At 35.3% G+C, this 14,402-nt stretch overlaps 1 protein-coding gene across 1 annotated transcript in view; it reads right to left on the minus strand.

The window, feature by feature from the left end:
- ZDHHC15 (zinc finger DHHC-type palmitoyltransferase 15) overlaps nucleotides 1-14,402 on the minus strand; it is a 191,318-nt gene that overhangs the window by 64,524 nt on the left and 112,392 nt on the right. Inside the window, exons 6-10 of the mRNA XM_004779927.3 lie at nucleotides 14,189-14,221; nucleotides 13,319-13,439; nucleotides 8,228-8,360; nucleotides 6,521-6,647; nucleotides 4,728-4,831 (exon numbers count right to left, since the gene is read on the minus strand). Of these exons, the coding sequence (XP_004779984.1) occupies nucleotides 4,728-4,831; nucleotides 6,521-6,647; nucleotides 8,228-8,360; nucleotides 13,319-13,439; nucleotides 14,189-14,221 (518 nt within the window). The remainder of the gene's footprint in view (nucleotides 1-4,727; nucleotides 4,832-6,520; nucleotides 6,648-8,227; nucleotides 8,361-13,318; nucleotides 13,440-14,188; nucleotides 14,222-14,402) is intronic.

Raw genomic sequence — 14,402 nt, forward strand, 5'->3', positions numbered from 1 at the left:
GAGCCCAACATTATCCTGATACCAAAATCAGAAAAGACTCCATCAAAAAACAGAACTACAGGGCACCTGGGTGGCTCAGTGGGTTAAGCCGCTGCCTTCGGCTCAGGTCATGATCTCAGGGTCCTGGGATCGAGTCCCACATCGGGCTCTCTGCTCAGCGGGGAGCCTGCTTCCTCCTCTCTCTCTCCTGCCTCTCTGCCTGCTTGTGATCTCTCTCTCTGTCAAATAAATAAATAAATAAATAAATCTTTAAAAAAAAAAAACAAAAAAAAAACAGAACTACAGGCCAATATCCCTGATGAACATGGATGCAAAAATTCTCAATAAAATACGAGGAAATCAGATTCAACAGTAATTAAGAGAATCATTCACCAAAATCAAGTGAGATTTATTCCTGGGCTGCAAGGCTGATTCATTACTAGAAAACCAATCAACATGATATACCACAGTAATTTAAAAAGAGGATAAGAACCATATGATCATTTCAATAGACATGGAAAAATCATTTCACAAAGCATAATATCCATTCATGATAAATCCCTCAATAAAATAGGTGTAGAGGGAATATACATCAATGTAATAAATGCCATATATAAAAAACCCACAGCTAATATTATCCCCAACTGGGGAAAATTGAGAATTTTTTCTCCATATTCACAAACACACAGTTGTCCACTCTTACCACTGTTATTCAAGATACTTCTGGAAGTCCTGTCCACAGCAATCCGAATACAAAAAGAATTAAAATGCACTGATATCAGCAAGGAAGAAGTAAAACTTCCACTCTCTGCAGATGAAATGATACTCTGTATAGAATACCCAAAAGACTCCACCAAAAAATTGCTAGGACTGATACATGAATTCCATAAAGTCACAAGACGCAAACTCAATGTACAGAAATCTGTTGCATTTCCATACACCAATAATGAAGCAACAGAATGAGAAATCAAGGAATCGATACCATTTATAATTGCACCAAAACCCGTAAGATAACTAGGAATAAAACTACCCAAAGACATAAAGACCTGTACTCTGAAAACTATAAAACCCTGATGAAAGAAATTGAAGATGACATAAAGAAATAGAAAGACATTCCATGATCATGGATCAGAAGAACAAGTATTTTAAAATGTCTATAGTACCCAAAGCAATCTACACATTTAATGCAATCCCTTTGAAAATAACACCAGTGTTTTTCACAGAGCTAAAACAAAAAATCGTACAATTTATATAGAATTATAAAAGACCCAGAATAGCCAAGACAGTCTTGAAAAAGAAAAGCAAACCTAGAGGCATCACAATTCAGGACTTTAAGTTATATTACAAAGGTGTAGTGATTAAAATAGTATATTACTGGCACAGAAATTAGACACATAGATGAATGAAATAGAATAGAAAACCTAGAAATGAACCTACAACTATACGGTCAACTCATGTTTGACAAAGTAGGAAAGAATATCCAATGGAAAAAGACAGTCTGTTCAACAAAGAGTATTGGGAAAATAGGACAGCCACATGCAGAAGACTGAAACTGGACCACTTTCTTACACCATACACAAAACTAAATTCAGAATGGATGAAAGACCTCAATGTGAGATGGGAAGCCATTACAATCCTAGAGGAGAACACAGGCAGCAACCTCTTTGACATCAGCTGAAGCAACTTCTTTCTAGATATGCCTCCTGAGGGAAATGAAAGAAAAGTAAAAATAAGCTATTGGGACTTCATGAAAAAAACAAAAAAAAAAAATAAAAAAACAAAACAAACAAACAAAAAAAAACCAAAATCAAACCAAACCAAAACAAAAAAAAAAAAAAAAAAAAAAAAAAAAACAACCCAAAAACCAAAACCAAAAACTTCTGCACATCGAAAGGAACAATCCACAAAACTAAAAGGCACCATATGGAATGGAGAAGATATTTGCAAATGACCTATCTTATAAAGGGTTAGTATCTAAAACACATAACACACTTATAAAACTCAACACCCAAAAAACAAATAATCCATTTAAGAAATGGGCAGAACCTGTACCCCTGGGGATAAAAATATATGTTTATAAAAAATAAAAAAAAATAAAAAATAAAAAATTAAAAAAACAAAAACAAACAAAAAAACACATACTTAAACAATGGGTCAAATTTAAAAAAGTATATTTAAAAAAGTATAAAAAATATATAGAAAATATCTTGATACAAGTGAAAAAGTAAGAAGTAAGTACAACATATGGAATATATGAGCTGCAGTAAAAGCAGTGTGGAAATCAAAAAAAAAAAAAAAAAAGAAATGGGCAGAACACAGGATCAGACATTTTTCCAAAGAAGACAGACACAGGCAAAGATGCTTAATATCACTCATTATCAAAGAAATACAGATCAAAACTACAGTGAGCTATTACTTCAAACCTGTCAGAATGGCCAAAATGAACAACACCGGAAACAACAGGTGTTGGTGAGGGTGCAGAGAATGGAACCCTCTTACATTGTTCATGGGAATGCAAACTGGTGCAGCCACTCTGGAAAACAGTTCCTCAAAAAGTTAAAAATAGAACTACCTATAGTCCAGTAATTATACTACTTGGTATTTACCCAAAGGATGTAAAAATACTAATTTGAAGGGATAAATGCATCCTGATGTTTATAGCAGCATTATCCACAAGAGCCAAATTATGGAAAGAGCCCCAGTGCCCACTGACTGATGACTGGATAAAGAAGATGTGGCATGTATATACAATGGAATACTACTCAGCCATATAAAGGAATGAAAACTTGCCATTTCCAAGGACATGGATAGAGCTAGATAGTACTATGTTAAGTGAAATAAGTCAGTCAGAGAAAGACAAATACCATATGACTTGATTCATGCAGAATTTAAGAAACCAAACAAACATGGGTGAAAAATGAGAGGAAAAACCAAGAAGCCAACTCTTCACTATAGAGAACAAATATGGTTACCAGAGAGGAGGTGTTTGGGGGATGGGTTAAATAGTTGATAGGGATTAAGAAGGGCACATGTTGTGGTAGCACCCTGTACCTTATTTATTGTTGAATTACTAAATTTTATACCTGAAATTAATATTACATTGTATATTAACTAATTGGAATTTAAATAAAAACTTGAAAGAGAAAAATGGAAAGAATGATAGTTGAAGGAAGATGAGTCAAAATAGTCAGTTTTTCTATAAAAGGTCAGCAGGAGTCAATACAGGAAGTTCCCAGGTGGCTGGGCAAGAAGTCTTTCCCTTTTTAACTATGAAGTTTGGAATGATTTATCTTCCTCAGTTCTAGTAAGCTGCCTTATTTGAAAACTGGACTTTAAGATAGAAACCCTGGACCTAGATAATTTAACAGGGTTAACACTTATAAAGGCATGTTTCCCATCTCTGTTCCTCACATCAGTGATTTTCTGTTTCCTCATCAGCTGCATTCACCCCAGGCACAGTTTTTGACAAGTACTACAATTTCTCAAAATTTTTGTCAGTTGTTTTATTATTGGGATCAGCTGCTAAAAATTATACACTGATGCCTGATATTAGCAACATAAACACATGCTGGAGGCACAGTTGAAAACATAACATCACGTGGAGACAAAGAACAGGTGATAGGTATATGACATGAGAACTTAACTTTTAGCTTTACACACACACACACACACACACACACACACACACACACACACCTCATTATGATCCGAAAGTCTAGTGGGAGAAAGGTGGAAGGACAAAGTTCTACTTTCTCATTTTTCCTTTACCACTCTGCCTTTTAGAAAAGTAGACTACATGCCTATGTAGGCTTGCCTACATATACCATATATGGTATATGTATACCATATACCAAATATATATATATATATATATATATATTTCTTTGTGTATTTAAACCATTCTTTTTTTTTAAAAGATTTTATTTATTTTATTTGACAGACAGAGATTACAAGTAGGCAGAGAGGCAGGCAGAGAGAGAGAGAGAGAGGAGGAAGCAGGCTCCCTGCTGAGCAGAGAGCCCGATGCGGGACTCGATCCCAGGACCCTGAGATCATGACCCAAGCCGAAGGCAGCGGCTTAACCCACTGAGCCACCCAGGCGCCCTATTTAAACCATTCTAAGAGAGAATGCAAATGATTTTAAAGAAAATTTAGGGGGCCCTGTGTGGCTCAGTTGGTTAAGTGTCTGCCTTTGGTTCAAGTCATGATCCCAGTGTCCTAGGATCAAGCCCCATATCAGACTCCCTGCTCAGCAGGGGAGTTTGCTTCTCCCTCTCCCTCTGCTCATGTTCTCTTGTTCACTCTGTCTCTCAAATAAATAAATAAAATCTTGAATAAAATGTAGAAAATTTAACCAATATAAATAAGGGCAGAGAAAGGTGAGCTACTGTCCACTGATTAAATGAACTCAAGCAAAGCACCATGAGTCACCAACTGGCAGAATTGTTTATAAATATATATAGCACTCTATTATGTTTCCTGACATCTGACTGGTTATAAATCAAGGTATCACAAAACTGTTAAGAGACCTTCAAGCTGCCATCTTCCAACCTAAGCCACCTGTATATGCTACACAAATCTGGCTATACTTGCCCTTTTCTATCTAATGGGCACTTATAAGGTTGACAAGCTTATATAATCTTTCTGGATACTATATTCTCATTACACTACTTTGGTTGCATTAACATGGTCCATATTGGTACTTGCTTTGCTAGGTGGAGAAAATGCTTCCTTCTGAGCCTCCTTACCTCGTGTTTCATCCTCGTTGTCTTCCCAGGGCTCTTCATTTGCTAGCAGTGGGTTTTGTGACTCATTCACAGACCTCATAGGGAAGGAGTGTCCATCACCAGGGCTGTTGGGGAAAGAAAGGCAATGAGCTCCTGCAGCTGACACAGACCTTTTATGAATGTAATAAATCTCTTACAAATAGAAGGGGGTTCTTAGGAAGATTTAAACCATTTAGTTTATTTATTAAAACCATGGTGGAATACAGTTTTACAATAGCATCATTTAGTTGCTGTATTGCTTTCAATTTCTATATCTTGTTTGCACCAGTGTTAACTGTTTTGGTTTGTAAACAGCTGTTTAACTTGTTTCCCACAATGTCCAGTTATGGCAATATGCACACACTGCAGGCTTTATAATTATAATTTAATGATGATCACCTGAATTTATATCAAACTATCTTATTGTTTTGGTTCTAAGTTTTCAACAAATATTAGGAGATTCAGAATCATTGATATATTGGAGATAAGTTGCTATGAATTGGTGATAGATATTAATGTCTGAATGCCCCATTATTTGGCTTGTTATGGCAGAAAGGTTAATAGGAACTATGGGAAACAGCCAGAGTGAAGCATCTCTAGGTGTGAAGATTTGGGGCACAATTACCCTCAGGTGGGATCCACTTCATGGATATCTGTGGTAATCTAGGGCTACCTCCTTGGTTAATTACTCCGTCCACCAACAGATGGGATGCATTGGAGGGAACTATGTTAGTTCTGGCTAGAGTGGGCTACAGTTTGAACATTTGAGTATATATACCTGAATCCATTGCAAATTTATATATGAGTGACTTTTGGATTACTCATTTTCTATTTCCTATGCCTTTTCTTCTACTCATAATTGTGGTTAACTGGAAGTTGACAGATTTTATTGAAAGTTGTCTACAGAGGATGTAAGTATACTGATTATAAGTGAATGGGCTTTTTGTTTTTGTTTTTTTATTTCACAGAAGACCATTTTAGATCTTTGATGTAGTGATAGTGTGCGTATATTTGTGTGTGTATGTGTTAGTGGGGTGCAAATAATTGCTGGTAATGGTTATTAATCAACATTGCCCACCAACACAGTTTTGTCTTGTACTTTATAGCCAGGATAGTAGGATATACCATAGACCTTAAATAAATGAGCCTGTGAAACACCAACTGGTACCACTTATCTACTTAGAGCATTTTGGGGGTATATCTCCCCTCTGTTGTTTTCTTCTGTATAGACTTGTACATATCTTTGTATATATTTTTAATTACAGAGTACATACCATTTGAATTCTACATTTTTCATTTAAAATAGAGTGATCATTTCCCTTTATTGTGACAGTCTTAATAACTATTACTTAAGACTACATAATATTCTAGTCAATGGGGATATATATCATATTGTTGAATATTTAGGTTGGATGTTTCCTAATTATTGGCTGGAAATATTGTTGTGATGAACATTTTTATGCCTAGTTTGTCTTTAGGATAGATTTTTAGAAGTGGAATTACTGGACAATGGATATGTGGATTATTATGATTTTTGATACATACTACTAAATCTATTTATAAAGAGTACTACCAGTTTACACTGCCACAAAGCATAAGAATGTCCATTTATCATACCCTCACCTCCTGATTTCTCTTTATTAACCTAGAAATAACAACTTGGGGGAAAGAGTTTTTACTGGACTGTCATTTGCTGCAAACTACAATTAAAACTGAATTTCCTACTTCAAGGCATGGTCCAGCATCAACTTCTTTCAGTGGTAATAATTACCTACCTGGACCCAATAGGTATTAACCAGAACTTCTTGTTATCGCCAAACACCTGCTGGATATTTTTGATGACGCCAAGGTTGAACCCATTTTTCTCTGGGCCACTTGTAAACACTGGAGTACAGAAGGCCTCTAGGGCAGGATAGGGGAGTTGAAGAAAAGAGGAAGAAAGCAATAAAGGAACAAATTTCAGGACTATCATGATCTTGCAGTTCTCCATGAATGTGATTTGATGTTACAATATCTTTTTGTTGTGGTAGCATGGGCCTCTTATTCTTAGTTATTGCTAAATTACTTAAACAACCAGTTTAATTACTTAATACAAAGTAATTTTGTCATTAAATGCAAAGAATTGATACTCTGTTTTTTTAAAAGACAGAGGAAACACATAATGGTAGAAATTATTATAAGGAGCCATGGGGTAACTATATATTTTGTGTGGCTGCATTTAAGGAGTGAAAGAACAATCTGAACAGTATTTATTTGAATCTAAGTGGAAACAGCTGCCCAATGGTCTCCATTTTTAGAGCTGGGACTAAAGTAAAGAAGCATGAAGAGTTGGTAATAACATTGATTTTGTTTTGAAACATTTCAGAAATGAAGATGTTCACACTAAAACGTGCAATGTAAGAAATTGAGTTTTATTCCAGTAAAAATGTCAACAGGTGAACTATAATCAACTCAAAGACTGAGGAATTAGACCATGTTAGTGCCCCTTATTTCTAGACACATATTTATCCCATTAAGCAAAAAATACTTTCACTGTTGGACAGGCTGCATCTAGCCTTCTCCCATTTGTTCTTTGTTTTCAGATTCTGTTATCGTGGAGTCTTTAGTACTTCTCTACTTTGCAGTTATGTCTAAGTCAAATGTGTTCATCTACCACCTAGCAACTAAGTGCTACAAATATCTGGTTTAGAAAAGGAATGTAAATATTTTTTTAGCTGTTAGCATTATTAGTGAATGAGTTTCAAATGTATACTGGCTTTTGTACTAAACTTTGTTCAATCAATCTATCTTAGCTAAACATTCAACACTTTCTCCTCACTCCTACTGCATTTATTTGTATACAATGTAAATATTTGTTTCACTATACATGAAATAAAGTTGTTTCATTGGAATCCATCAGAAATATAATTCTCCAAATAACAGCCTGGAGTGTAGAGTAACCAAAAAAATGTTCATCTCTTGTACTCATTTTCTAGAAACTTGCTTATTCAGTGTATTTATCATATTCCCAGTCCTCCAAAGCCCCTTGATGACTGTAGATATCGTGATTTTTCGGCTTAGATTCTTTCTCAGCACTCTATCTTTGGATGCCCTCAATAATTTAGATTCTTTTATCTTTATTAACCTTCACCTCTCTCTTTTGATGTTCCCTTCTGTACTGATTTTTCCTCCACTTCCTCATGTGAACACCTTTCAGAAATTTTTCAAGCCATGAATTTGGGGAGTTATTACCCAATGTGAATTGTAAAGAGCAATGATCCATTTTGGTTTTGTGTGAGGTTTCATTTAATAATGCTTTATTTATTCATTATGGCTCTCCAGTTTGGTTAAACATGTTTACATCTGTCTCAGTTTGGAAGCAAAGGAATGTCACTATAAATAAAATGCTTCAGTGGGACTTTTTCTCTTCCTTAGGAATAATTTGTAGGTCACTATTATATACATTAATGTGTTTCTTCCCTCATCTTAATAACCAGTCTTACCTAAGGTGGTTTTGTTTCTGCTGACAAGCCAACAATGGTAACCAAAGAGAATCACAAGGCTGACAAAAAACATGCAGGCCACAAAGAGGAGGAAAAGAACATGGAACTTTGAGTGAACACTGGGCAATTCCCCCTAGAACAGAAATAATAAACAAATAAAAACAACGAATTAAAGTGATACAGCTTGGCTAGTTTTTCTATATGTTAGCACTTTTCTCATATGTATAAAATGTCTAGCTATAATTAAAAAATAGATTTTATAAAATTTTTATAAAAGTTCTTTCTGTTGATTACCATACCTCATTATGGTTATACTTTCAGCTTACAAAGCCGAAATTGGATCCTTGATTAAGTTCAGTGTAAAACACAGTATATACTGCAAAAATTAGAAAATAGTAGTATAAAAAGGGTATATTCAGGCCATAACTGGTATGCAACTTCTTAAAGCTTGTACTCCATTTAGTTTGCAAATTATGAGTCACTGGGCAGAGGTGATTTTGAGGTTATATGGTTCATCCTCTTGTCTCAAAATGGGTTATTCTGAAATACTTTATATGTCATATTTCTTTGGATATATGTATATTGAAAACAGCACAATAATACACATAGGAAGTTAAAACACATAGGTACAATTTCAAAATGCTCTACCTATAAGCTATAATCTGACTTTAAAGCTACTGAAAATTTTGTGTGGTTGTTTTTTATAGCTGAAGTAGAATGTGTTGGTATATCACAACCGGTGAGATTGCTCTTTAAACAGTAAAATCAAGCAGGATTTGACAGGCAATTGTAAAAGTAGGTAGCTAAACACTTTTATAGTTATTTGGGACATCTTATTTTCCATGTAGTACCAGCTTTCTTCTTTTACATGCAGCCATAAACCAGCATGCATACTGTGTAACATTTTATCTTCTAAAGAGAACTTTAGAAAACATTTTCAGTTTTGGAGTAAGAAGTTTTTTATTCCCCTCTTTCCTGTGCTGATCGTTGTTTTGGCATGATTAATTGCATTAAAGAATTTCCATATGCTTTGAGCAGTAAAGTTAAAGGTGATTCTTGACTGAAGTGGGTGTTAACATTAGGATCTAGTTCTACTTCAGTTTGGAAGGAAAAAATTAAGACTTGGAAACACTTGGAAAATTCAGATAGCACAGATTTTTTTTTTTTCTTAGAGAAGATTTTTAATCATTTTGATGTAAGGAAATTTTGGGGATCTTTCACAGTATATATGTTTGAAGGATGAAGATTAGGGGAAGTCAGTTAGTCAGATGTTTTCAGCTGACAAGTATTCTGGGTAAAATTTGCATAGGGACAGAGCACCCAGGACACAGTCATCTCAAGGACTTCAACCTTCAGAAAACTTCATCTGAAGCTCCTTTCTGAAATGATCCCTCCACAAAATCTTGGCCTAAGCACCCAAACTGAATTTGATTGGCTTGTGTTTTTTTTTTTTTTTTGAGTTTATAGAAAAAATTAATGTACAGTTTTGTAGTGGTTTTTGCCTAGCTGGGTTTTTGCTTTCATAATCTCTACTTTTTGAGTATGTTTGTTAAAGCTTTTACAGCTTACATTTACTTTACTTCTTGTCTTTCAGGTTGAATGGGTAATAGGAAATGTCTAGGCAAGAGGGGCTGATAGAAACTCAGTTCAGACCTTGGGTAGCTAAGCTGGGATTCTTTCCCTTTCCTAATTACTTTTATAGTAATTACTCTTATAGTCTTTTGTCTGCTAAAGGGTATCTCTTGATAAAGTCTCCCCCCCCCCTTTTATTGTTGGAAGAGGTTGATGGCCCTGTGTTCAAAATTACCTTCCCAGGAGATAACTAACCTAAATTACTCAAAGCAACAACCACTAGAAACATTCAGGGGAATACTGGTAGAATAATACTACTATCTTGGTTCTAAAATAATTAATAGTCTCTATGTGGAGATTCATGGCCCAGTGTGGAAGGTGTATATTACTACTTTTTTCATAAAGCAAAAGATCAATTTCCTATCAAAGTAGCTACTCTTCAAGATAATATATAGAGGAAAAAATGGCCGATGATTGTGTTCTAAATTCTTTATTCCAAAGGAGCTATAGCTTCTCCATAGCAGGACCATAAAGGGCAGGCGGATATGTATGGTATAGTGTTTAAGATCTCTGGGCTTAGGATCAGATAGCTTCCAGTCCTGATTTTGAAACTTAAAGCTGGGTGATCCTGAGCAAGTCACTTAACTACTATGAGCCTCAGTTTTATCATTTTTAAATGAGACTAACAATTCCTGTTTTGTGTACTTTATAAAGTTGTGGTAAGAAGAAGATGAGACAATAGATATGAAAGTGCTCTGAAAATGGTAAAGTATCCTACAAATAGAGGTTGCTGTTCTTAGGAGAACCACTAGTCACCTTGATACATGGTTTATAGAATACATGGAAGTGTTTTCTTTTTATTTTAAGGTGAGACTCAATTTAAACTGAGAAAGCCTTCTCTAAACCACCTCAAAGTGCTTTCTGAATGGAGAGACTGCAAAGAAGCATTTTTCTGAATTGTCAATACCCTTTTCATTATGAGAGCAAGCCAAGACAGTTTCTTTTATGTCCCATTTGTCAGGCATGAGCTAATCTACTGTAGAGAAAAATGAAGGAATAAGAAAAGGACAAGCCCATGTTCATCTTGTGCTTGTGAATACTGACATATTTTTGGTAATTAATTCACATCCAAATATTATATTTCAAGAGTGAAAAAAAAAACATACATCACCTGGATGGCTGGCACTGTGGTATTTGATGACTGACTGGCTTGGAGGACCAAGGCAAAATGTGTAAAATGCAACATTGTTTACTCTGTTATGAGTTCTTAAACACTACCCTACTGTGAAGACCAAGTAAGGACTGTAGTGATGACCAAGGTTGACACTTTCCCTGCTGAATTGGATACGGTAGATTTTCTTTACATTCAGGGTAGTAGCTCAGTGTGAATGGGATGTCAAACAGCTCATGAAAACCTGAACAATAGATAAGAGATCCTGTGATGTGAAAAGGAGCCAAAGAAGAGATGCCAAGATAATGAAATATTTTGTATTTGGGGAAAATTTATGAGAAAATTTCATTTCTGCTTATACTTTTATATCTTGAAGAATTAAAAAAAGATTTTATTTATTTGTCAGAGAGAGAGAGAAAGAATGAGCATGAGCAGGGGAAGGGGCTGAGGGGGAAGCAGGCTTCCAGCTGAGCAAGGAGCCTGATGTAGGGTTGATTCCAGGACCCTGGGATCATGACCTGAGCTGAAGCCAGATGCTTAACCGACTGAGCCACCCAGGTACCCCATAATTCCTGATTCTTAAAGTCATTAAATATCTGAATTGATTAAGAAAGTTGGGAAAATGGAAAGCACATATCACTATAATTTTTTTCCCGTGTATGAATTCATGAGAATTTATTTATTTATTTATTTATTTTCAGCATAACAGTATTCATTGTTTTTGCACCACACCCAGTGCTCCATGCAATCCGTGCCCTCTCTAATACCCACCACCTGGATCCCCCAACCTCCCATCCCCCAATGCTTCAAACCCCTCAGATTGTTTTTCAGAGTCCATAGTCTCTCATGGTTCACCTCCCCTTCCAATTTCCCCCAACTCCCTTCTCCTCTCTAACTCACTATAATTTTTTATCCTGTATTTTCTATACTAGTCAGGATCAAAGCACTAATTAATAATTTAACTATTCTCAGGTATTTAGGTTCTCACTGCCTGTCTTTCTCCATTGTTCTCCAGTTTATTATAATCTTTAATCTGGTCACAGGATTCACATTCTTTCCTTGCTGCTTTATCTCTTCACTTGATGTGAGATATTCCTAATATATGGGCTCTTGTACAATTCCCACAGTAATAACTAATAGCTCCGCCTATCCTGGTCACAGGATTCACATTCTTTCCTTGCTGCTTTATCTCTTCACTTAATGTGAGATATTCCTAATATATGGGCTCTTGTACAATTCCCACAGTAATAACTAATAGCTCTGCCTACATCTGTCTTTTGCTATTTAGGTTCAGTTTGGACAACCTCCATCATAGAAGGTTATGATATTTTAACTACTGTACTGGAATTGTGGGGAGGGGGATAACCTCTGGAGTCCATTGGCATGAAATTAAAAAAAAAATTCACTATATTGCTGCCAGACCCAACACACATACGTAAAGTAAAAATCTGCCTTCAATTCTTTTGGAAATAGATGGGATATGATTGAAATTTAGTAGAAGAAATGTGAAATTCTCTTTTAGATTTCCCTATAATCATCAAAATCATATTTCATTTGATCTTGGCGATGAGCCAGTGAAGCAGGTAACAGAGCCAGTATTAGAACTCAGTTTTCCTAATTCCCAACCCAGTGTTTGTCATACAAATTTCAAATAAGACTTCCCATTTCAGTTTGGTCATGTGTGAAGATGAGTCAATGAATCTTTCTGTCCAGTAGGAATTTTGCAACTCTCCTTTAAACAGGAAGTAAGAAAGTCTTTTCTGACAATGAGGGAATACTTTAGTATCCTTTTTCTTAGAAAACTAGAGATTCAAAATCAGTTTCAACATTTTTAAAATCTATAATTGGGAAGAAGTGAATTTTTTATTTTATTTTTTATTTTTTATTTTTATTTATTTATTTATTTAAAGATTTTATTTGACAGACGGAGATCACAAGCAGGCAGAGGCAGGCTAAGAGAGAGGAGGAAGCAGGCTCCCAGGACTCTGAGATCATGACCTGAGCTGAAGGCAGCGGCTTAACCCACTGAGCCACCCAGACACCCCGGGAAGAAGTGAATTTTTTAAACTTGACTAGGTAAGTACATTGTAAAGAATCACTAAGAGTCAAGGGGTTAGGTTCCTAAAGATCTTAACAAGATTCTCCTGTATGACAGTAATTTGTTTTAGCAGAATCCTTAAATTAACTAACTCCTAAATCTCAGAATATTCAACATGGGGAAACTTGTTTTGTGCCTTCCTTTCTGGTTACCTTAGCTATTTCAAAATGTAAAAAGAAAAGTTGGAAAACATCACAGATTGGAGTAGGTATGTGTTTTGGGGGTGATCTTTCAGGGTTATTTAACTTACTCTCCAATATTTGATGAAATAGTTGAAGACTGTTGTAGCAATGTACAGGCAGTAGAGAACAGAATAAGCTAAGAACTGAAGAAAGAATTTGTAGTTGGAAAATCCAATGCAATTATTAACCCTAAAAAAAAAAAGAAAAAGTAATTTGAAATCAGGATCCATTGATTGAGAACACATGGATACATAAGTGAACACAGCAATGGAAGTACGTTACTCCTGCTGCTTCATTATGTGCTGTGTAGAAACTCAACAGAAACAGAAGCCCCTTAATAGAAACAGACTGGAAAAACAAGTTCATGTCTCATTTGTTTTTCTTTTCATTTACAGGTGTAGACACCTGGCCTACTTAATAGTTCTGGACTAGTTCCTGATCCACCCAAGAAAACCTGAATTTTGGATGCTGAAAACATATTGCAATCTTAACAGCTACACTTAGTATAGAATGACATATTCTCTGTAGTTAGATGGTTTCAGATTTGTTCTCTAAGTCAGACATTCAAAATTTGGAGAAGAATTGCTGAAGTTAATAATCTAATAATATTTTAAACATCAAGATAACTAAAAACAGAATGAATTGTATAATGTCAAAGAAGAGAACTGTTTGTACTTGATTTCATTACTATACTCAACTACTAAAGCCAACAGACAAAAGACCATTAGTTTTGTGAGCCTAGGAATTTACTACCATACCTTTGGTGGTATTACTTATTTTTGCTTTAAAATGTTATGCCTCCCCTGTCCCCCATGTACATACAAGACCCAGTGATTTATGGTTAGAGAAACAAACATGTTAAAACTATGCTTAGGAGAGTAGGCATTTTGAGCAACTTTGACCCTTTCAGAGTAAAGAAATGAATCAAAGGGACATACCAAGGGCAGTGATGATCCATTTTTAATACACACCTACAAAAGAAACAAAATACATGTGATAAGTAGAGCTATGGAAATGAAATAACACCTCATAATTGAACTTGTCTCACCAGTATAATTACATGGTATCGGTACACTCATTCCTAGATTTCCACTATAAGCTACCACAAAATTATTTTGTTCTCAGTTATTTCTAGTATGAGCCAATCACAAC

The sequence above is a fragment of the Mustela putorius genome, unplaced genomic scaffold (genome assembly GCF_011764305.1).
Source record: "Mustela putorius furo isolate JIRA1106 unplaced genomic scaffold, ASM1176430v1.1 tig00001114_pilon_pilon_pilon, whole genome shotgun sequence".
NCBI lineage: Eukaryota > Metazoa > Chordata > Mammalia > Carnivora > Mustelidae > Mustela > Mustela putorius.